Raw genomic sequence first — 23,965 nt, forward strand, 5'->3', positions numbered from 1 at the left:
AGCTTTGCTAATAACCTAGGATAGAATGGCTAAGTATTATATAATCTATTTATCTATATATCTGCTTACCTACCTGTCGACCTGTCTAATTGCTACCTAGCTATATACCGAAGCAGTTTCTACTACCTAGGCACTCTATTTTGTAAGGGAGCTACTCGCCTGGGCCATATCGTCGAAACGCGATGCGTACAGCCTTCCAGCCTACCGACGCACCTAAATTGCCTGCCTGCCTATGAGCTGGACCAGTCTCTGGTACTCAATTTTATAAGGGAGCTACTTAGAGTCGTAGTATATTAACCCTAATAAGAATAAGATGGACAAAGGCTCCACTATTCTTACCTACGATGACGCACAGGCTATTCTTAGATTTGTAATGCAATACGTTAATCTACCAAAATCAAGTCCGGGTTGGTGTAATGGTAACATTGTCGATGGCACTTAGGTGAATGTGCACGCGTGTGCACATTCGCCTGGGCCCTACGGGGGTGGCAGCTCTAGGTTCGATTCCTAGATCCGGGAATCTCAGCCGTCTTAATTTTTACTTCATTTTTGTCCCCTTCGTAGTTGTTTTAGTAGGATCATCCTTCCATGTTCTCAATTTTTAGGGGCAGGTCAACCAGGTGGTTAGCCAACTACTAACAGGTGACAAAACTGGCGAACACCACCTGAGGAGCGGCGTTGCTGGCGGAGCTCACTGGGCTCAGGTGAGCGCGGGTGATTAGGTGAGGCGGGAGCGCTCTCAGCACCTTTTTGACGGATTAGCAGATCAAAAGGGAATTGCGCAATAGGTACGAAGTAAGTAGGGTAAGTAGGTACTCTATACGAAGTACTGACGTAAAGGGTATTATCGTTGCCTTATACCTACATAGGAGTGCCTCCCTATCTACCTATCTTCAAGTTGCCTGGGAGGTAAACGCAGCGCCTAGACGAAAAAGTACCTGAAGGTACCTGCCTACCTATTACCTAGCTATAGGTGCAGTACGGACATGTACATGAGGTACACAGTACATGTCTATCTTCAAGCCACTATCGTCGACCTCTCAGAGTCTCATGTCTCATACTGTAGATTACATAGATTACATAGACTGCCTACCTAGATAAGGGAGGTAAGGTAGACCTTGCTGGACTCGAGGTTCCGCTCCACTCACCCGAATGGTCGCACTACGAAGCACAACTACGACGAGCGCTTGTACCAGTGCTACGAAAACCACCTCCTCTACCAAGAAATCCTTCTCGGACAAAGACCAAGACGGCCTTGCTCCTATCTTCCGCCGCCCGTCGCCCATCTTCCATCTTCCTCTTCCGGTCCCTGGCTTTGCTGCACGACGCACCCGGGCTGCACGCGGCGTTCCCCCTCTGCCAACGGCTTTCATCCAAACCTTGACCATCCTCCGCCTCGCGCCGCCCCCGCAACGCCGTCGGTCGCTATAAGATTAATACCACTCCAATATAGCACAATATAGCACAACACCCACATCCTCCTACCGCTCTCCAGCATCCAGAAATCCAGCATCCAGCCTCTGGATCCTATAATCCGCCTGCCGCCTCCGACTGCCTCTGTACAATAATGCGCACATCCACTGCCACTGCCACTGCCACTGCACCGACACATGCTTCATTCGTCCCGGCCCACTGAACCCTCCGTCGCCAATCATGCCATGGACATGGCTGGCTATGATACCTTGACCATGAGCTCCGCAACCTCCAACTCAAACGATATTCTGCGCTTGGGATTGACGGGCCCAGACGCCGGGTCCTTGGTCCCCATGGATGCGTTTGATCCCGATTTGACTTTCGACGGAGACAGCTTGTTGTACGTGCATCGCTCATTCATCATCGGTTCCCCGAATCCCGCCACCGGGGGTTGTTCAGATGCAACATCTGTCAAGGCAAGACTCGAATCACTACTAACATGCTTGAAGCAGGCAGCATAGAGACGATATAGCTGGCAGCCTCCCATCCATACCCTTCACGCCTTCTTACGAGCTGTCCGATGCCTTCTCCGCCACCTTCGAAGATCCCTTCTCCTACCAATCTGGCCCCTTCGAGAATCCGCTCGAGGATGCAAATAACCAGCATGGCGAACCGACGGCGCAGACCCTCGATACCAAATTACTCGGTTTCGGCGCCCCCATAATGAAGGCGACTCTTCTTGACGACCACGGGCAGACATGGCCTCAAATGACCGCCGAGCTCTACGGAATGTTCTTCGTAGCCGAAGATGTCTTTGGGGGTGAGACAACGGGGCGTCCGATGGAATTGACCTGCTACCGGCGCAATCTTTTCCAGATATCAGGAACTATATCTTTATCGAGGAGCATATCGCGGATGCTCAATGAGCAGGGGCAGCAGGTCCCATTATATGATCTCACGGCGAGCATCTCAGCCCTGGAAAGCATCGAGGGCAAGAGCACGGAGATAATCTCGGTGCCTTGGAAAACTGCTGCTGGGGCATCGAGCGAAGATAAAGCTGGTGCAGCCCCGCCAAAATGGCCGTTGGATCTTGCCATGAATCCTGAATTGGATCCGGCCGTAGTGTCAATTCCGATCGCCTGGAAACGGCTACAGTTCAAACATGCCACTGCGAATAATGGACGTAGGAAAGGGCTACAGCAGCACTATGTTATCCAAATTAATTTAACCGCAACGTTAGCTACTGGGGAAAATATAAAGTTGGCAGAAATTCGAGGAGGGCCAATCATTGTGCGGGGAAGAAGCCCCAGGAATTTTGATAGCAGGAAGGACGTTCCCCTCAGCGAGAGGAAATTATCAGATACGAAGCAGAGGACAATGAGTGATGTTGCTGCGAGTCCGCAGATGAAGGTCGATCCAGGCATTGCGAATAGTTCGTATCGGTTTTATGCTCCAAACGCTCCGCAGGTGTGTATTCCTCTTGTAACTTGCCATCTCATCGAATGAAAACGTTGACATGTAGCAGCAACCCCTCGACCTCCCAGAATGGAACAACACCATGTCAATGCCTCCAGCTTCTAGCCCCGATCTTCATCGTCCCGCGAAGAAACCTACCCTCTCATCCTCGTCCAATGTTACTCGACCTCCTGTTCCCAAGACACGTTGGAAATCTGATTCAAAAACCTCAAGCAAGAATTCGAAAGCTACACCCATCGATCTCTCCCTCGCTGATGAAGATTACACGCGCAAGAGTGAGAGTGTAGGACAAAATGGGAGAGGAGCGAATGCTGGGGACAAGAGTCCTGACGTGAAGAAAAAGGCCCTTGGGGCGCAGATAGGCAGTCCGGCCGAGAATGCGGATTTATTATATGAGTATTTCCCGTTGAGTCTAGATGACTGGTACGTTCTTTTCCTCATTTGTGTTCTCTGCTTCCCTTTTGGCCAATCGCATAATATTTTTCTATTTGGTGTCCGTTATCGTTTTGAAACAAATCAACTGATAGGCTACAGGATGCCGCCTGTGGATGCCATCTATCGACCCCATGTGGTGCATCATACCATCATCCCACCAGACTTGAAGGCACTGCAAGTAAAAAATAAAACCAAAAGATACTTCTCAGCAGATGATTGAGAGGAATATAGCTCTACAGAAAGGTAACCATCGGGTGTCAAAGGACCATCCCAGGGGAGTTCAATCTTCGCCAACAATAGGTGGACAGTGATCAACCTGCCACATGCAACGGGAGGTTGGATGAAGGGCCCCGGCTGCCTTCTTTCAATCACGTTCAGAAGAGTGCCATCTTTGTACTGAGATACGGAAGGCAGAATGGTGGATCGGTTTCAGACATGCCCTGCATGCTGATGTATGATGAGGGAATTTATAGTCTGGTATCTCAGGGGGGTTTATGGTCACGGTGAAAGTCCTAACGCATCGGTTGCATTAAGCAAGAGAAGGCAAGCTCTCGGTCGAACGATGGTCATTTGTGTAGCGGGGGGACACCGTTATAAGATTGAGCCCATTCAAAGAAGCTATTTTAACCAGATTATATAGCGTATCTACCTCAGATAATCTATTGCCATTTAGCCACGCCATGGTTCCCCTGGTCTATTCTTCGCAAGCTTCTCTGGTCGTGGATTTAATGAGTCGCTAGTCAATAGTAGGTAGGTTATGTACCGGTCTCCCAGCTCTCTTGACAGGTCTCTGGAGGATGTTATCATATTACCTATCTATCTTACCAATCATTGGCCATTGTGTTATCCATATATGATGCACGGTACATGGATATACTGTGCACATGCAACTGTGTACTGCCCTATCATTGCAGGTTCCGTGCGAGGTACCAAACCACTCCATACGCTTCCACATGATATTCCTCCGCCGGACAAGCAAGTCTACGCTCAACAGCTGTTCGTACAATGATCGGGATCAGCATTATGTGTACGGACAGATAACCCAAGACTCTCTTCCTTAGTGGTTAAAAGCACAGGGATTTTTGAAAAACCAACAGTATAAAGGGGAGTATAGATACCGAAAGTTCGAGAGCGTGGATACTGGAATAACGACGAAACTAGGAAGAAACTAGGAAACTTCCTAAAACGAGGATTATTATGTGCCAAGTATTTAATAAATACAGTTAAGGTAACTATACACCTATACACAAAGCAGGATAGGATGGATTAGGAAGGATATAATATAACTGTGCTTGGGTCAGTCCGGAGGGGTTTATAACCTAATACCCCACATGGAAATATTATAAGCCCTAACTCCGTGTCGAAATAGAGTATTCAAAAGCTAAGAAGCTAAGAAGAAGTTGCTCCGCTGCTCCGCTACCCCACACATATGCTTTTCCTACGCGTGGAGAAGAGGAGGCGAGGAGGAGTTGTCCAAGGCGCTATTTATCAGTGTTTGCCGCAACCGCGGATTCGGCGGTCGGTTATTCTCCAGTCCTGGGCACCTTTTTCATTTGTGATAGCCGAGATGTGTGGGTGTGATTTTGGCTGCTGAAAGCAACGACGTAGCTGGAAGTTGCGACAGGGTCGAGAATAGCGCACAGGAGGATACGAAAATATAGCACAAATATATATATATTTTAGCCCGCAGACTCTGTCAAGGGCAGCTCCACCACAACTGAAGTGATCCATACAAAGTGCTCGGTATAAACCCATCCGGATCCCCTCCTCGATAATGCAGAATGTACACCCTGGGAATATATATAAAAACTCTGGCAAGCTATAGATCGGACACGACATTGTCCAATCTCCCAAATAATCCAACGCCCACTCCAGGCCTGGAGCTGTACAAAAAATAAGCAAAAGTGATATATCTACGGGTGCCTCCAGGACATTTCAAATCCCTTCCCATGTACTCCATCCATGCAATGGTCCGCTCGAAATGCCCATGTTGTGCCTCCCATATCCATCCATCCATGCAGCCCAGTTAGAAACTCAGTAGTCGCTTCAAATGAGTCCCCTTCTCGCAATCACTTGGGAGTGGAGGGAATTTGCCGTTGCGCCTCTCGAACATGTCTAGGATCGAATTCACGGCATCGAAATAGGTCTCTGCCGTTCTTTGAAATCCGAGCTTGTTCCACTCGCTTTCTGGGACTGACAGTCGTATCTCATCCCAGACGATGCGCCAGTTGCGCATCGCGGCCCTGAAAGGGAGAACTAGTTCTGGGATGTTGGTTGTTGGGAGGCTAACTAGCGGGTTCGAGAAGGTGCATTTCCAGACGTGGGTATAAAGATCTTTGATGGCATATTAGCAGCGGAGGGGAAAAGTGGATGGAGGTAAATTGAGACATACAATGAATGAGGCTTTGCATATCAAAAGGAGTGAGGTTGCTTGTACGGAGGATATTCAGTTCTTCGTCCGCGCGGTCTGGAGCAGAAAAGAGAATGAGGAATGCATCTTTGATCTTCATCCTGAGTTGTGGGTATAAGCCTTGAGCTCGTAACTCAGCGTAATTCGCGATGCTAAAATAGCGGTCGTCACTAGAAAATGGGAGGTCTAGCTCTGCCCATTGGAATCGCGGTGACACGTTGTTGAAGATGCCAAATGAATGATCTAGCATTACTGCGAGCGTAACGGTTCTAGCCAAATCAGTATCTTCGTTGCGTGAAAATCCAACAATTTGCAGGATTCGAAAGACCAACTCACCGGATGTAGGACTCTTTTCGGATCCAACTGCGGAATGACTGCTGGTCTGTGATTTGGAAAGTCGGTGAATGCTGGACGGCTTGTAATTCCAGATGGTGGAATATCTGTTATGTGTTAGTGTGGGCTGGCAAAAGAGCATGAAAACGGTGCTTACCGAGACGATCCTTTGGAACCGTTGCTGACGAACTCTTATCCTGGCAATGGGATTTCCGGTCCAGAATTGCAAAACAATCATAAGATAGGCTCCTTGCAACTCTTCCATCTGATATTGCTGCCAATCAGCGGACGAGTTTCCGCCTTGTACGATGTACGTGCGGCCTGGAAGATCATATTCGTCGCTTATTCCTGGAATAGAAAAGACGTAGCATTCGATCGTGTCCAAAAGTAACTTAAGCTTTTCAACGTCGTCTGATTCTTTTGAATACTGGGAAACCGATTAGCATAGTTCATCCACGAGGACGAGTCAACCCACCATCCCGCCAACGCTCATCACGGCCAACACCAGCGGCAAAGCAGCCACACAAGGATTGAACGAGGGTTCGTGGACCATGGGAGCATGCTTATGCCAGTGCCGGAAGTACAACTTGGTATTTACAGCAATTCTTTCTGCGGTGATCAGCTCGATTGCATCGAGCACTTCTTTTGAGGCAGGGTTTGGCGGGTTTATTGCGGCCGCCGTATATCTCAACTTCTCCCTGATATCAAACGCTCTCTGTTCAAGAATGTTACGATCCAAGAAGGGCACGCCGGGGCCGGACCATGGGATCATGCTCTCTCCCGGCATCTGCCAGTTCTGCGTCTGCCGTTCAAAATTCCCGAATTCCAGGTTACTGAGCATAGCATTGAGATTATTTTCCGGGAGCAGCTGTCCATATTCGTCATATGCCGACGGGGCTTGGCTTATGCTTCTGTCTGGAGGCTCAATGCTCTCGGCGATGTTCATCAAGTTCTGGTATTCTGCAGCATGGCTAGGCGGGCTCAGGGTCGTGGACTTGGGAAATTCCCGCATGAAATCCCGTTCGCCCTCACCATTGAGAAGGAAGCCAATGGAGTTGCGATCAGAACCTCCAATATCCGGGGTGGACCGCGAGCCACTTGGGGAAGGGTTGTCAGGGCTCGAGGCGGCTGTAAGGAAAGGGTTATATATCAGCAGATATTCCGCGCGCAAAATCCCCCACCCCGAAACACGGTGACGGTAACTGACCTGCAGAAGAGCGCGTCTTGACGCATGCGCGCCCAAACTCTTTACATTTCCGACACGGAACATTGTTGTCGCATTTGACCTTCAATCTCGAGCACTCGTCGCACGCATGCCGTTTGCGGCCCCTCTCCAGGGAATTGGGGATGGCAGAGTTCCCCCGCCGCTCACAACGACTGAAATGGTCCCTCAGGACATCGCTATTGAAGCCGGGAGGTCAGCAAATACTTCTTCCAGTACCGGTATAAATCGTCTTTGGGGATGCGACGCATGAAGCAGAAGTCCCAAGTGCAAGGCCAAGGCCAAAGTACAGAGGTACAAAGGTACAAAGGTACATACCTGCGCTTGAATGTCTTGGAGCAGAATTTACAGCTATATGGCCGGTCGCCGGAATCTACGCCACGCAGTTAGACAGCCACAGCGGAGGAGATGAGGGCCAGGAAGAGGGACGAGAAAGAGAAGCTATTGAAGGGGAGCAGGAGGACGGCGGCTTTCCACATACGCTGTTGTTGATGGCGCAGCAAATGGGCCTTGCGCTGGAACTTCTTTCCACATTGATTGCAGGTCGAAAGGCTCTGAGCCTCCATGTTGACGACACCATTGTTTGGGACGGAGACCGTTTGACGGAGAAAGCAGTGTATATGGGGGATGGTGGTCGACGTGGAGCCCGTGGAGCCCTTACGCCCCTCCGCCCTTACAGACGGATCCAGTAATAGACTTGGTCGGCATGGGGCGTGGAAGTGGGCGGGTTCCGGGGCTTGCGGGGAGGAAGTTGGGGTTCAATCTGCCTGCAAGTGCCAGTAAATGCCAGCCCAACTGCCCCAAGGCTCAAGCTAATCATGCCAGTGAGAGCGCCAGCGCCAGTAATAGCAATGGTAATATTCTTCATGGCCAGCCTATACCCACTACAGTACGAAGTACAATACTAATAGCCCCCAGCACAACACGAGGAGTCCCAGGACCCCAAGCACAAGCTCTTTTGCGGGGAGAAATAACGGCTGATCCTGTGCAGTTTCTGACAGGCAGTAGTGGGTCAGTCCCAGCGCAGTAAACCATACACCAAGGTTATTAATTAATAGTTAATTAATTGCTCCCCAAAGCGCGTACGTACGTACTTCGTACAGTACGGTGGTTGCTATTAGTACAGAGTTGTACATGTCCTTACTAAATAGGTCTTAGTACTGTATAGCCGGCTGTCCCCGAGAGCAACCCTAACCGCGGACCGTCAGGGTATATCACGTCTTTGCTTTGCTCTATACTCGAGTAGCTTCATAGCTTCAAAGCCGCATAACTTTACAGATCCACCGGTCCACAGCATACGCGGCCTCACAACTCTACTCCGTACACCTTGACAAGACGCCGAAGTGCAAAGGAAGCTGCGTGCGACTTCACAAAGCTCCCGCCGCTTAAGCCACCGAACTGTCAACATCTCCGGAATCAGCAATGTGAAATTAAGTGGCTGGGCCATGACAAAGTCCCAAGGGACCAAGGCTTATCAGTATATTACTGCCTGCGAGCGCTACATACCACCTGCGCCAGAGCAGATGGCCCGACTCCCGACACGTTTGTGCAAAGTTTAGGCAAAGTCCCCACAGAGCCACAGGCGCCCAGTCGTGTGGAAGAGTTGGACAGCGCTCTCCAGCCAAAAGGAGCCAAGCCGGACTACGGCTTGGAGGTGCAGATGCCAAGGCGCGCCCGCTTATATACTGGCAAGTTGTTTGCGCTCGCTCGCACGGAGGAACTCGTTCTCTTACGGAGCACTCGGTGCTTCACACGCCGACTGGGGCATGCCCGAGGATGTGCCGGCTATAAGTCGGCCAGTGTGTCAGAGAAATACTGAAGGCGAGACCGCATTATTACTCTTCTGAGCCTTCCAAGGGGAGAGCGCAATCTGATAAGTAGCGACCACCAGGGCCCAGGGCACATAGGGGAACGTGGAAGGGTCAAGCCAGATCCCCTGGGCTAGCGCCCCTGCGCTTCGACTCTCCCCAGGACACGGAAGTGGAAGCGATATCAAAAGCCTAAAGAAATTAAGCAGCACACCTACCACCACAACCAGAGCGCTTACTTCGTACAGTACAGTCTTTTGCAGCTTGTCTCTGAGCCCGATTCAGGAAATGGCTTGATTCAGAGCTTCCAGTCGCCTTATGACTCGCAAGTCGCTTATGGGCTCGGTCCGCCAAAACGTCATTCTCCCTTACCTCCGTAAAGCCGTCTGATTATTTCATGTGATTCCTCCGTTATCCCAGAGCTTCGCACTTTTCCAAAGTCCGGGGCGGCGGGACGTGGACCGGCCAAACCCTTAAGCACCGTCGCGCGGCCGGGAGCCTCCTTCCATCCCCCCCACGAGCCGGTGTATCCGCGAAAAAGGAAAGTCAGACGAGACGGCGATAAGACGGATATCACCCAGGGCAAAGGACCCCAGCTGGAAGTGCCATGACGGCTGCCTACTCCCATTTAATAAGATTGCAAAGCGAGACCAGCGGGTCTCGTGTGTCCGCCATAGTCCAATGGAGGCCAATGGAGTTTCCCCACCCTGAACATATTGGAGCGAAATACCCGTCAGTTTGACCTTTGCCAAGTCCGGATTACCTCTATAATCTGCGCCGAAACTAGACCTCTCCAAAGCCCATCTTCCGTCTTTGGACCTGAGCAGTCGCTGCTTTAACCTTGAGCCGAGCCCTGAGCCGCGTACGCTGGTGAGTCAGCTGGATTATACTCCTCTTCTAACCCTCTCGCGAATCGGTTATAATTGCAATATTATCTACTTACCTGGGTAAATATAAATATTACTAATACCTATTAGTCTAGAATATAGCTACCTCTTTAAACTAATTAAAATATTATAATAGCTATTCTCGCTCCACTGTTGTCAAGGATCGGAGCCGATTTGGATCCCCTCGTTACACGTAACTCTATTTTCGACGAGTCGTTCGTACAGTATCTACTTATTACTATCGTGGGAATCGATCAAACTCTTCTCGCCCGCCTTGTTTTACTCTAGGCGACATCGCTCTTATCGTTATCGAGCTGACGCTCTCCCTGCCTTGGTTGTCTTAATTATTCTTTCCCCGGCGTACTTTACTATTCTTGGCTTCTACTTCGGACAGGCGTTACGAGTCACGACCCGTCATCGTTCTCTGTAATTCATTCAGTATTATCTGTAGAAGTCTAAAGAGAGCTATAAAAAATAAAAATAAAAAATTCGCTTAATAGACTTTACTAGTACTTTTTCGCTTATATAATCGTAGGCGAGTACTCGAGAGCAAAAAAGAAAAAAGATTGCGCCGACGCCGAAGAGATTCGAACTCTTGCTCCCGAAAGAAATGCCTTCACTGTTTTGATTGCTCAATAGCAGGGCCTGAGAGATATTAGTTCAAGTTGTCTCAACATGTTGGGTGGCACTTACATCGCGTTAACCACTCCGCCACAGCGCCCAATTGTTGAGAGAAAAATACTTATTTTATTATATAACCCCGTTTGATTGAACGCCGAAAAACGGCGCTAAGAGCTGAAGATCAAACACGTGCCATTATACACTCCTGAAACTTTGTATCAACTCCTACTCTTAACTTGATCAAGAACCTAACTCCGAGAACTTGACTAGTCCCTACTTTTTATACGAGAAGCACTTGTTTTAATATAAATAACTCAACTGCTTCTAGCGTCCTTTTCGGCCAAGATTAACGCCACGGCCCCGTATTTAAATAAGTGCGAATGCAAATGCGAACATGTTTTGGTGGCACATTACTTCCCTCCGTCCTTCTAGTTTTGCTTATTCCCCTCCTCAGAAACGTACACCCTTTCCTAATATATACTGCCTCAATCCTCACCAGCCTCGAAACTATTAACGCCCTATCAACATCTCTCCCCTTACTCCGTTTAACTCTCCTAAATTCTCCTAAATAACTAAATAGTATAAGAATACTAATACTTTGATATAACCTTTAACTCAAGCACCTCCGGCCTAACAATAGCCTTCTTTCGAGACCGAGCGCCCTTATCCTCGGGCAACTAGTGTCACGGGTTAACTTTGCAGTCGTATTTCCAAATGGCAATCTCGTCAACGAAATGTTTTTCCTCAATAAGTTAGCGGTTGTTGTTCTTTATCCAAAGAAAACTAAAGGGTTATGTAATAGTAGTAGTAAGGATCGAAATATCTTTCTCCGCTTCTTCTAATTTCAAGAGTGCGGAAATTTTAGTGAAAAGTCCTAGGATCGAGGGGACATTCACTCTAAGCTGGATCACTCCGCCGTTGTACCCCGCGGATAAAAACTCCCCCTCTGCAACAGCATCTATGGCGTTCACGTATCGTTAGATACCCTCACTATTCACTGTTGAAGACCCTCACTATATACTATTGAAGTCTCGAAGACCTCTCACTACTCCTAGAACTATCAAAGACCCATTTTCGCACTCTTAGTCTTTTTGCGTTTGTGCTAGTTAGGCTAGTTGTGCTCTTAAGTATTAGTATTAAATATGAATACCTGATTTCACTTCGAACTTTTAATGTAAGTGATCAAGATCCAATTTTAAAGGCAAGCTCTGAAGAATGAGGCATTTAACCACAAGAAATCCGACTATCTTCACCACGCCTATAGTCATATGTCTTCCAAATTACCTATATGACGCTGAGCAATGAGATTGTAGAAAACTCTATGGTCTAAAAATTCTAGAAGAATGATTAAGAAAATTTCATAAGAACCCACTTGCTTCAACTCAACGGCGACAAATCGACAACAGCTCGGCATGCTCCGCACGGCTAATGCAACAGCTACGGATGTAATATCAGGTAGAGATCTGAGACAGGTTTAATATCATTTATTGTTTAACGGTTACAACACATGTATCATATTAACCACTTCTGAGACTTTCGCTAGTGAGTGCCTTTTGCAATGTATGATGATGATGAAACTAGCTGGTCGGGAGCAAAGTGTCAAAGTCGTGAGCAGGCTCAGCCATAATTATCTCTAAAGTGCACCTCATCGCACTAGCTCGGAGTTACATTCTTGTCCGCCTCTCTTTCCGCCTTCTAGTTTCGTGACGAGAGTTGCTTGCGTAAGTGCAGTGTTGAAGTTGCTCATCGTTTTCCATTGGACGTTTTATGCCTCGCATCTGTACGTCGTTCTCGTCTTCAGTGTTGGCCGCGCCACCAAGTCCGTCTCGCGAGTATGCATGGGACTTGGTCTTGGGGGGCAAGAATGGATGAGGTTCATCAGTGAACGAAAGCACAGGTTTGGAGTATCTGGAATGCTTGGGTTGATCTCCATCTTCAATAAAGCATTGCTTAGCCTCAACATTCATTTCATCTCTCGCCTTCCTTTCGCCGTTACCGTGCAATTCCTCTTGATGGACTTGTTGAATTCCCCCCTTGGAAGGGAATACTGAATGAGAATGGCCGGCCAAGGACGGAGTCGACTTTTGCGTGGAATGCCGAAATGCTTTAAATCGGTCGTTGTCTTCCAATGGGAGGCTTTTGCTAGTCTTGTTTCCGCCTCCGCCCTCGCTGATTGGCGATCTTTGCTGGTTTTGCTGAGATATAAGCGTCAATAAGCTGGTAGATTTGAGAAGACTTGTTGATTGTGCAAAATAACCATTTGGCGATTGTTTCGGGCCGATATGGAAACTTGTCTCCCCAACGTAACGTTGCTTTTCCCTCAAGTGCTTTAAGTGATTTTGGTACTTCTGACTATGTTCCTTCCGGCACTCCCTGTAGATTTGGATATTTTTGAAAAGAACAGCAACTTTTGGTTTATTACTGCCCAAATCTGCAAGCCAAACTTCTGTGTAGGGATGTAAAGCGTATTCTGGACTTCGGAGAAAGGCTACGAAAGCCTGCAGGTCTTCCGTGGATGTAGGAATTCGATCTTTTGGTGCAGTGCGAAAAACACCTCCTTGGGGAAATCTTTCGTCTAAAAATTTGTTGAGAAGATAGTTGGCATCAAGAAGCTTAGGCGGTCGATTCTGAATTGGGATTTCCTTCTTCGCAACAGCTGATATCCTGGCCACTCCCAGAGGGCCTTGCCAAACCCTCATGTCTCCTCTAATTTCTAGAGAAGGTATAGAAATTCCTCGATATTTGAGAACTTCTGTCCACAGGTTAATCAAGATGTGCCCATTCTCTAAATTTCTAAATGAGCTTCGAGGAATTGTAGCTGGTATGAAGTTCCCGTCGTGAGTTTTTGGTCGAAAGGGAGCTCCCCAAGCATCAACGATATCGATGCCATGTTCCGTAAATGATATAGCGCGTATCTCAGTCTCAGTTTTAGGGATTGAAACGCTTGAAGTCAAGCGGAGGTTGACCGAAGTCCCATCGATCTTCTTCCATCGCAATGTGAACCTACCCTTGTCTGGGTGCACGCCGATCTCATGTCCTTGCATTCGCGAAGTGGTGATGAATTCATCGGGGAAATGCCTCTTTATAAAGTCTTTTTTGACCCCCATCTGTTTGTGAATCCACAGTCCAGATAGCATAATTAGTTTCGTTGTAACACCAATCGTGCGAAGCCATGAATCTTCCTCTGCCCAAGATGGACGGAATATTTCAATCATGTAAGATACGTAATCGTCAGGTGAAAGGCGACTGGCTGCTGCTAAAAAGTACGATTGCTGTTGTTGAAGTGGCAAAAATTCTTTGATCCATACTTCATTATTCCTCGATTCGAAAGGAATGACTTTGTGGAGGGCAGTATGTTGGCCCCAAAGTTTCTCTAGTTGTTGTCGTCGCTGTGGACTGTATGGTTCCCCTTCTGCTTCTCCCATAGCTCTTATCTTACTTCTCCCTCTGCCACTTAAAATAGAGCGAGCATCTTCTCCAGATATTCTGTTGTACGTAGTTGCAAAGCGAGACTGGAGAGCTTTCTTGGCTGAAGTGAGAGAGTGGGTAAAGCGCCGACCATGTTCTGATCCTTCTAGAAAGGCTCTTGTATGAGCAAGAATGGTATTGCAAAGCTCCTTCCGGCTTTGGGTAATAGATTTGTCTGAATTGAGATCGATAATTTTCATAGCTATGTCGCAGACTAGGAAGGTCAGTTGATTCGTGAGGTCTATGACCCTCCTCAGTTCTGTGACCAAGCTTCCGTATTTATCCCTTCCTGGGTCGATGTGGGGAATGTGTATATAGGCATACTCATCGTTGAAATTTCCTGCTGGATTTGGCTCCGAATAATATTGAAGTGCCAGCTCCCCAGTTTGAGATATGAAGGAGTTGGAAAATGCTCCATGCTCGGGAAGAAGGTTATTCTGCACAATCGCACAGACGCGTCGGCTGTGGGAGCTCAAGACCAGAGGGCGAACAATTTGCATGTACTTCCGGGTGAAGGACTAAATCGCAGTTAGACGAGTTTTCGATTCAATAAGAAGTTGAACTTACACAGGCAACCTCTAGTCCTTGGTGCTTCAACCAAGGCCAAAGATTGACGAATGGAAAAATTGAGACATCAAAGTCTGAATCATTCCAAGGATCTCCATTGCTCTTCGCTTCAGCGTGAGCCAGCCGCCGCAAAAAGTCTTTTGCAAGTTGCCCAGCCCGAGAGGTTCCTCTTAGGAAAGCTTGCTCCGAAATGTAATCCTTCAGAGTAATGTCTCTCCCCAAAGTCACATGCAGTGCAAAGGTTCCGCGGTAGAGCCGGGGAATTGCTTGCTCCATTTGGATCTTTTTCAACGAGTGGGTATACCGGTGGATATTAGTTCCTGTTATCATGGGGTTTATGTTGGCAAAGTCATGTAATCGATCGAAAAACAAGCCAAGTTTCTGAGACATTTCACCATCTGCGATGGAGCTGTTTTGGTGAAATTTGTTGTAGAATCTGGTATGTAGTCTTTGGAAATTGGTAGTATCAGAACTGTTTGGGACATAGGCTGAATGCTTCCCACCAGACTGGCGATTTAGTAGAGTCTTGTGCCCGAAAAACTCGATCAGAACTCTTTCGATATCATCCGCGTGGTATTGTGCCTGAAATATGAGCGATGCTCCACTTATCAGATGTACCTCAGCATTTTGGAACTCTTCTGGCATCAAAAGTTGCATTACTTTCATAAATTCGTGGAGAATGCCTTGATCTAGGCCGCAAATATCTTTGACAAAGCGATCGTAAGGGCGTTTAGGCCCCTTGCAAGTCCCAATGTACCGAATCGTGAAACTCTTCGGCCGATAGATGTTGTTGCTGTCGTGTAGCTCAAGGATTTCTCGCCATCTAGCAGTTTCAGAAAACGTGTCTTCATTATCGGTCATGTAATTCAACACTTTCGAGAGTCCATCGGCGGACAAAGACCAAGATCTTAAATAGAAGTGGTGACCAGGAGTTGTGGGCGACGAGGAACGTGAGGAGACTTCCAGGTTAAGAATCTCTTTTAGTTCTCGATTTGATACTGTCATGGGCGTTGCATGAAACGACTGGAAGATACTAAGTGCACCCGGTGATCTTTGTGATCTTTCGAGAAGCCATTGGAAGCCATGCTTTTTTATCCGCACCGTGGAAATGTTTTTCTGCCGCAACCGAATGAGGAGTTCGTCAAAAGCATCACTGGTGACTTTCCTAGAACTCTCGGAGCAAGACCTGCCTTGAAAAGATGCAGATCTCGCGTGGCGCACCAATGTTCCTGTGGTATCTTCCAAATCCGGGCCGGGAGAGGAGATGGAGCGAGGCCTTGTGTTGATCATTTTAGGAAGCAGAAAGCCCCGTAGCTGAGACCCGGAATCGAGTGAGGTCCACCTGTTGACAATTGTACGTGCTTTAGAGGTAGGCAATCGAGTTTTGTTGAAGTTTCGTTCGCCATCAGTTTTGAAGAGAGCAGTTCGCAAGTATACTATTTGTTTAACTTAATTAGAATCCAATTCACTTTCAATTGTGCGATTAAGTTGCTAACCCGGACTTACTATTATGGCGCTAAGCGCATGTAAAATATCACGTGGAGCCTACCTGCGATAACACTATAAGTAATAAGAGATTCCCCTGGCAAGGATAAACCTACTTGATTATCATTGTCGATATACAACTAAGTCTTACGGAGTAGACTGCGACTAAGTCGAGGCCGCCAAGGCCAATTGCACCTAGGGATTTACTCCACCGCCATAGGATATGTGGCTCGAGTAATGTGCCAATGCCGGCTCTCTGGTTTATTCGCAATATCGTAGGGAGATCACTGTCGTCGCCGTCGCTAAATATGAGGCTATTCCCAGATTGAGATATAAATTTGACACCTTCTAGCTAGACCCTTCCCCTCCCCTATTAATTAAATTTACTATAATTCGCTTAGAGTCTAGTAGGGGAAGGTAGAGGTTAGTTCAGCTAGTTAGGTAGGTTAGGATAATCGACTATTGCGGCAGCGTGTATTATATAGGAGTTGAGAATAGCTTCCATTCTGCTGTTCGGTATAATCGGCCCTGCCTGCGAATAATTCGAATATACTAAAGTACGTATATCGGTGGATTGCACGAGCTACACCTTCTACGGTAGTTGAGGAAACCCCTGGGTGTAATTGGCCATGGCGGCCTCAACATAGCCAAAGGTGGCCTCGACTTAGCATGGATCAACCTAGCCAGAATATACCACTCGTCTAGATAGAAGGTTAGTTGGATACTAGAATTTGCTTTCCTGATGAACCGGTCGTGTGTATTCGGGAAGACTTTCTATATGCGTGTAAAGCATGGTATCAAATGCGCGCTGATCGAAGATGAGGGGATAGAAATAGCGATCGCAGATTAGATGATTTCTCCCGCCCTTTATCTCAGTCGCTAATCCCGGAGGGGTAAACCTCCAAGAGGAAGATGAGGTGACGACTGTAGATTGTTGTATTGAGATTGATAAACTAGTTAAAAGTGTTACCCGAGTGCCTTCCAAAGATATATAGGAGACTGTCTTGTTCAAGACATCTTACCATTCACTTTCTATCTGCATCTCTCTGACGTGGAGCAAAAGACCTAATGTTGGTATGAATGGCTGGAAGTTGGCTTCCGGCTCTATGAATTGCGATATGCCGGGCCAATGCGTCTACAGGATGAGAGTTGATAATCGGTACAAAGTCAGATTTGCGATAGGAGGACTTCTTTGTCGGGAGCTATAAAAAGCCACGGGAGCTACCTACGCAACTTTAGTGCATAGCAACGCCATTATTTTGACTTAGCTAGCGTTGACCTGGGCTGCCCTCTTTCAAGAACCAGAGAACTGCGGCATGGACCTTTGGATATGGCACTTCCAGTTATGGGTTTGTGATTATTTGATCATGCCTTTTTCTCTGGCGAGGCTTAAGTGTCTCTTCACGCCCTGTATTTTTCGATACCCAGCGTGGTTATCAACTTAAGGTAACTTGTCAATTGTCTACTAGGCAAATTCATCGATTGAGAAAACATTATAAGCTAAGAATAGAAATTGAAATTGTATTAAAACTAATATGCATTCCAGAGCCCACGCTGATGTCTCGCCAGTTGAAGAGGCTAGAAGCGCCGGATACTTTAAATATCTTTCGTTCTTGTGTCTTGGTAAAATTTGATAATACCATTTCATGACATATACATCCCTAATCGAAACAATCGAACTACTCGGATGCTCCATATATCTCAACCGTCTAAGTTGAGGGGATTGATTGGCACGACTGCGGAGGCTGGGCAGGCCGGGAAAGACCCATATCCTTTGGCTAACTTTTGAGAAAGGAGATTTTGCAACTTCAGAGCTAGCGACTTTTTAAGAAATGCACGGTAACCTACGAGTTTATTATTGCTATTCGCAAATGAGTCTCTGCGTTACAACATTGTCCACATTTGTGTAGCAACCGCTGGTGAGGCTGAGCTTGGATGACAAAAAGGCCACCACCAAAAAAAAATTCAAATCGGCGGGGTTGGCGTGCTTTTGAGCATACTTAGAGCTTATCGTCTGTCTCCAATGTCGCTCACTGATATATGCGGAATTTTGGGATTCTAGTCAGGCGAAACTCTTTGGGACCAGCTTTAACATTGATCAAGAGATCAGAATTGCCACGGCATTTGGGCATCGAAAAACCGAACTTGTCATCGGAAACTAGCCAGTCATATTCTGTCACTCGTCCGAATGGCTGCAGCTGCAGTCTCGCTGGCAACTGATATTTTGGGCTGGGGCTGAACGAGGCTCTGTGAAACGAGTAAAAAAAACTTGACGAGAAGCAATACAAGAAAATTGACAATGTCTCAGCCAGCGTGTTCTGGCCGAGGCGGGGAAAATTGATATTCGAGCGAGGCAGGTCCAGTGATGTTTGTTTGTTTGACTCAGCCAACCCCTAGATATGCAGGTAGATGGCAGTCGAATTCTGGCCGCGCATTGGCCAGCCACTGGGAAAAATGTAACGTATCACTTCGAATACGAACGAGAGTGCGGAATGACATTTACAAAGGCACAACAAACAGATCTTGAAAGTGAGAATGAAGAACCGAATGAAGAACAGAACGGGCAAGTGTTAAGGCGCATATCGCCCGTTGCTATAGTACGTGGTGCTGGACACGGCATTTCCCCGGACTTGGAGAATATTCAACTGCATCAAATGACGAGTGCGTGCGACGTGACACCCGGAGCAGGCAAAGGATGCGTTCTATAAAATGAAATTATTATTATTCTCCCCCAGCGACTTCGCAGGCCAAGAGCGAGATTTGACCAACACCAAGATAATAAGTAATAATGGGTAAAATAGCTGGTGGGTTAGCGCCAAGTAGCCCAATCGGAGTTGGTAGTGTTGGCAGGCGGGTTAATTTAATTTGGTCGAATTGCAACTGCACTTCTCCGGATTCCTACCCAGTCCTCGGCAGACTGAGCGATCCAGCGCCAGTCGTTCGTACTCGCCGTATGCAGTGACGCGAGGGCGAAGGAAAAGGAGATGAAACGACGGATGAAACTTTTCATCCATCTTCCTTCTAAATTTCCCCAACGGGAAGGTGAACAAAATCCTGAGAAGGATGTGGAGGGTGTGTCGTGCACGTGACTATGTCTTTTCTTGCAGTGTCAGCAGAGGATGTTGATGTTGATGTTGATGCCTGGGGAAGTGGTGTGGAGTGGTATGCTGCGTCCAGGCCTCTGTGGCAACATGATGCTATTCACATCGTGGACTTTGTCAGTACTTTGTCAGTCCAAAGTCCACCTCCCAGCACCGTACCCACTCGTACGAGGAATAACACAGGCATTGCACGAAGATATGGAGTATGATGCAGCCTTAAAACAAAGTTCCGGAAATAACTTATCATCATACTCTATTGATTGCACAGCCACTTACTGGTGTTAGCGTATTGGCGAAGCTGGCGAATACGGGATATCATGCCCAATCTGGCCAAGCGGCCTCCCAGCTGACACAAGGAGGTCCTGGACACGAAACCCTTCAAGCGCACCACGAATCGAAGCGTTGCGGCTCTAAGGGCCGTTTTTGGAGGAGAGACACTGGCAGAGTCACACGGCGTCGCTACTGGTCAACGGCGGTGTTTCGCAGGAATTTCCCAGGCCCCTTCCAGCCACTGCCAGCCAGCGGCCACGCCGGGACAGCCAGAAGTGGCCTCACAAACAGCCAGGGCGGAGCACGCCGTGGAGCAAGAAGAGGCTGGCGAGCAGAGCCAAAACACTGGCACGAGGTCCAAGTGAGCGGGAAGAGAGCTGATCGCCACGCAGGCTGGCAGACGCTGTTACGACCGGTGCCACTTCGACGACCTCGTACTCCCACGAGTCTCATCCTTTTGAGCGTCGCTTGTGGGGCACACTAGACTTCACTACGCAAGACACTACACAACACAACACAACACTGCTATCCTACGAGTACAATAATAATGACCACTTTTTACATAGGACACGCACCACTCTACTCCGCTCTGTGAAGTACGGTGGGACCAACAGCCCCAACATTGGAGCCTGCATTCCGGATTCCAGCATGACGCTCAAGCCCCCATAAGCAGATTAGCTGTGCAGGGCCAGCATCAGGGGCCACGCCCATTTTGCGCTTCTTTGAGTGGTTGCCGCCGCGAAGGACGGTGATAAAGCCAATCAACATAGCCTCTTTTTACCCCTAAGGGGCTCGGGGCGGAGCAGTGTTTGTCCAAGCCAGGCTGCCCAGGGCAAAACGAGAGATGGTGGGCTTGTCGCTGCAGGGACCGTAAGGAACCAGAGCATGGCGCCGCTTGGCTGACCTTGTACGTACTCGTGCGCCTATTTATTATGAAAGGGGCTTTCTCCTCCTGTCCACGTCCCCCCGTCTTGTCTCTCGTTCGAGTGTTTGCTATTCGTATTTCAGTCGAGCCCATTCCTCGTCTCTCTTCTTTCCCCATCTTTCACCACTGTCTATCTCAACCACACTCGTTTGGTGCTACCATTTCTTCTTGCTATCAGCATTTCCGTCTATAGACCTCCTGTAACAACGACCCCAACCGATTAAACAGAACAAACAAACTCCATACACTATGCGTACTACATTCTCTGCGGCGGCAGCCGTCCTGGCAGCTCTTCAGCTGGTTCAGGCCCAGACCTTCACTGACTGTGATCCCACAAAGAAGAGTATGCCACCCTTGATTGCTCTCCACAGCGAAAACATCTAGGAACACAGCTAACATGAAACTAGCCTGCCCCTCCAACCCTGGCCTAGGCACGACTCTCACGACCGATTTCACCAAGGGCAAGAGTGATGACTGGAAACTCGCGGATGGAACCACCCTCTCTTACGATGCCAAGAACGGTGCCAACTTCGAGATCAAGACCAAGACCAACGCACCTACGATTTCAATGAACAAGTTCATCATGTTCGGAAAGGTCACCGTTGAGTTGAAGGCCGCCCCGGGAGCCGGAATTGTGAGCAGTTTCATCCTCGAGTCGGACGATCTCGATGAGATTGACTGGGAGTGGATCGGATCTACCGATACCTCCGTTGAGAGCAACTTCTTCGGCAAGGGCAACACGACCACCTACAACCGTGCCATCTACCACGACATGGCCGATCCCCTCGGTTCCTTCCACACTTATGAGATCGACTGGACCAAGGAGTCGATCAAGTGGAGCATTGATGGCAAAGTCGTTCGCACCCTACCATACGATGATCCTCTCACCCTCGGCGGTGCCAACTATCCTCAGACCCCTATGCAGGTCAAGATGGGCAGCTGGGTTGGATGTGCCGATGCCGCCGCCGCTGCGGACCCGAAGACCAAGGGTACCTGCGACTGGGCCGGTGGACCAGCTGATTTCACCAAGGGGCCATTCTCCCAATTCGTCAAGTCTGTTACCGTCCAAGATTACGGCTGCGGCGGTGAATACACCTACGGCGATTTGACCGGAAGCTACCAGAGCATCAAGTCCTCCGGCAAATGCGATGGTAAGGGCAGCTCTGACAGCTCCAGCTCCGCCTCCAAGTCCGCCACCAGTACCAAGAACTCCAGCAGCTCTGCCTCAGCCAAGCCCACTGCCAGCGCCAACAGCACCAGCAGCGCTTCTCCCACTGGTTCCAACAGCACTACCCTGACCACCGCAACCCCAACTGGCGCCGGAGGAAACGGAAACTCCAACCCCACTGGTTCAGCAACCAACACTGCCGGTGGAGCAGCACAGACCAGCGCAAGCGCCGCCTCTTCCGTCAAGCCTCAACGCCAGTACGGATTCTTGGACATGTCCGTCATGGCCTTGGGTCTCGGACTCGGCTACCTCGTCATGTAAACCTCGAGAATTTTCTGAGGGATGATCTTATCTTGATACCAGGGAAAGGGAAAACAAATACGAGGCGCGTGGAGGCTTTGGGTTGATTCGGATATTGTTCTTGAAATACAAAGATATCCCCCCCAAACCGTACATTTACAAATGGTCTTGAGGCTTAGCGTGATTATTGGTGATTTTCTTTTTCGCATGAATGTTTAGAATATCACCGCACTACTTCTACTCGGAGGATGAGCGAGATAATTTGATGATGATAGGAAGAATAGGGGAGTTTGTATCAGCTGGACGAGAGGCATGTCTATAGAAACTTAATAATTTTACAATTACCCATAATTCTAGCAGCGTAACATTTTGTGACAACCTTCCTCAAACCATTATCTCGGCTATTCAGCACAACACGAGGTGAGAAGACAAGCTGCCATGGTATAAAACTGTTTATTGATTCAGATGACAAGGCCTATGGCAATGAACGTTCACGGACAGGTTATTAAGGTGAAAGGGCTTTTCCTGTATAAGTCCTTATTTGACGTTCATTTAGGATAAAAACTCATAGGATTTTAGTCGACATTGAAGATCAGTTCATCCGCCGGTATCCATCTACCTGCCATGTACTAGGCAGAATAAGAGGTGGTGAATAACGATCGTAACGCAACGAAATAATGCCGCCTGGCAAAATAACTGGCAGAAACCAGAAGTGGTGAGCGGTCGAAACGCAACGAAATTAGTACCGCCTGGTAGAACTAGAGGTTTAAGCCTTTAAGCCTGGCAGAATCAACCGGCAGAGCTAATAAAGGTGGTGAGCGGTCGTAACGCAACGAAATAGATGCCTGACCAAATAAAGATAGTAGAAGTATCAGTAGTGGCAGAATCAAAAGGTGGCGAGCGATCGTAACGCAACGAAACTATGCCGCCTGGCAGAACGACATGGCAGAAACTAGAATTGGTGAGCGGTCGTAACGCAACGGAACTTAGTAGCACAGCCTGGCAGAATCATAGTAGGCTTGTCGACTTTGGTGAGCTATTAGGTTGGATATGATTTTAGGTAGGTTGGGCAGCAATTTTTAATCAAGGCCGAGGGAAGCGGCGGAATTTTGTTGATATTACCTTAAGTAAGTGATTTTGATTCTCAATAGAAATAGAGACGTTGGACAGGAGAGATAGTGAAGGTTCCCAAGCCCCCCTTGCTGAGGTGGTTCAAGGAGCGGCCGCTAGCATCGACTCTCGTCTCGAGACGACGTTTCAAAAGAGTGAATCTTCTGAGCTTCTACACGAAGTTGTATTATAATTGCAGTATAATATAGACGAGCGGGAAACGTGCCTATAGCGTCGACTTCCCCGGCCTCTAACTTTCCTTATAGTACTATACTACAATGCGTTCCACAAGCACCGGTTGTAATTCGTCTACCCCCTCTTCGAGACCCCCCTCCCCCCCTATCCAGACAACATAGACTGGCGGGCTAGCAGGTTGGCAGTACTCTGCACAGTCGCGGTACAATTTAAGTAATACTCTACAGCAAAAGTAATTGATCCTCTTACAAAAGCAGAGGCTGATTAACTACACAGGCGGTTGGCAATTCGCCTAGGTAGGCGGTGGCCACTCTCGCCAACTCGCAACCCACAATACTTGAGTTAGCGAAGTTAAAAAGAAGGATCTCGAGATAATAAAGGCGAAACAGGGAGACAGGAAAAAGAGGCAAAAATATTATTATATACCCCGGAAGCAAAAGAGTTCGGCCCGGTCGATTACCTACATCTTCTTGTCGACTTTTGTCGTGTTTTGTCGTTTTTTTTGGGCCTATCGATCCTCTCCAGAAGACAATTTGACCCGAACCACTTAGCCAAGTGGCCGCCCTTGTCTTCCTTAATGCCCAAATTACTTATTTTGATTTGTGTACCTAAGGTAGGTAGGTAGGTAGGTAGGTAGGTAGGTAGGGTAGGCAGAGGAGGAAAGGGGACAGTCATGTGACCAATGACAGACAACGAACAAAGTGTTTGAAGACGGTACTTCCTATCCTCATATGAAGTAGACTCTCTCTTAATTACGCCATCGCTAATACC

General features: G+C 48.1%; 6 protein-coding genes across 6 annotated transcripts; 4 read left to right on the plus strand and 2 right to left on the minus strand.

Annotated features, from left to right (window-relative positions):
- Positions 1 to 1,658: 1,658 nt before the first annotated feature.
- On the plus strand, positions 1,659 to 3,544 carry BP5553_01728 (p53-like transcription factor; the record flags this gene model as incomplete). Its single annotated transcript, XM_032010351.1, has 4 exons — positions 1,659 to 1,813; positions 1,926 to 2,880; positions 2,939 to 3,312; positions 3,424 to 3,544. The coding sequence occupies 4 exons, from the start codon at positions 1,659 to 1,661 to the stop codon at positions 3,542 to 3,544; spliced, it is 1,605 nt and encodes a 534-aa protein (XP_031874405.1).
- Positions 3,545 to 5,350: 1,806 nt separating this feature from the next.
- BP5553_01729 (Zn2 DNA-binding protein) lies at positions 5,351 to 7,337 on the minus strand (the record flags this gene model as incomplete). The annotated part of the gene is made up of 5 exons (XM_032010352.1): positions 5,351 to 5,658; positions 5,717 to 6,003; positions 6,071 to 6,174; positions 6,225 to 6,494; positions 6,543 to 7,337. The coding sequence occupies 5 exons, from the start codon at positions 7,335 to 7,337 to the stop codon at positions 5,351 to 5,353; spliced, it is 1,764 nt and encodes a 587-aa protein (XP_031874406.1).
- A 658-nt stretch (positions 7,338 to 7,995) lies between these two features.
- On the plus strand, positions 7,996 to 9,108 carry BP5553_01730 (uncharacterized protein; the record flags this gene model as incomplete). The annotated part of the gene is made up of 2 exons (XM_032010353.1): positions 7,996 to 8,300; positions 8,568 to 9,108. The coding sequence occupies 2 exons, from the start codon at positions 7,996 to 7,998 to the stop codon at positions 9,106 to 9,108; spliced, it is 846 nt and encodes a 281-aa protein (XP_031874407.1).
- Positions 9,109 to 12,269: 3,161 nt separating this feature from the next.
- BP5553_01731 (uncharacterized protein) lies at positions 12,270 to 15,930 on the minus strand (the record flags this gene model as incomplete). The annotated part of the gene is made up of 2 exons (XM_032010354.1): positions 12,270 to 14,591; positions 14,641 to 15,930. 2 exons carry the CDS (start codon positions 15,928 to 15,930, stop codon positions 12,270 to 12,272), a joined length of 3,612 nt encoding a protein of 1,203 aa, XP_031874408.1.
- A 2,983-nt stretch (positions 15,931 to 18,913) lies between these two features.
- On the plus strand, positions 18,914 to 19,980 carry BP5553_01732 (uncharacterized protein; the record flags this gene model as incomplete). Its single annotated transcript, XM_032010355.1, has 3 exons — positions 18,914 to 19,076; positions 19,233 to 19,429; positions 19,495 to 19,980. The coding sequence occupies 3 exons, from the start codon at positions 18,914 to 18,916 to the stop codon at positions 19,978 to 19,980; spliced, it is 846 nt and encodes a 281-aa protein (XP_031874409.1).
- Positions 19,981 to 20,670: 690 nt separating this feature from the next.
- Positions 20,671 to 21,910, plus strand: BP5553_01733 (Concanavalin A-like lectin; the record flags this gene model as incomplete). The annotated part of the gene is made up of 2 exons (XM_032010356.1): positions 20,671 to 20,764; positions 20,829 to 21,910. 2 exons carry the CDS (start codon positions 20,671 to 20,673, stop codon positions 21,908 to 21,910), a joined length of 1,176 nt encoding a protein of 391 aa, XP_031874410.1.
- Positions 21,911 to 23,965: the final 2,055 nt, after the last annotated feature.

Source organism: Venustampulla echinocandica (assembly GCF_003357145.1).
Source record: "Venustampulla echinocandica strain BP 5553 chromosome Unknown scaffold_0, whole genome shotgun sequence".
Classification (NCBI taxonomy): domain Eukaryota; kingdom Fungi; phylum Ascomycota; class Leotiomycetes; order Helotiales; family Pleuroascaceae; genus Venustampulla; species Venustampulla echinocandica.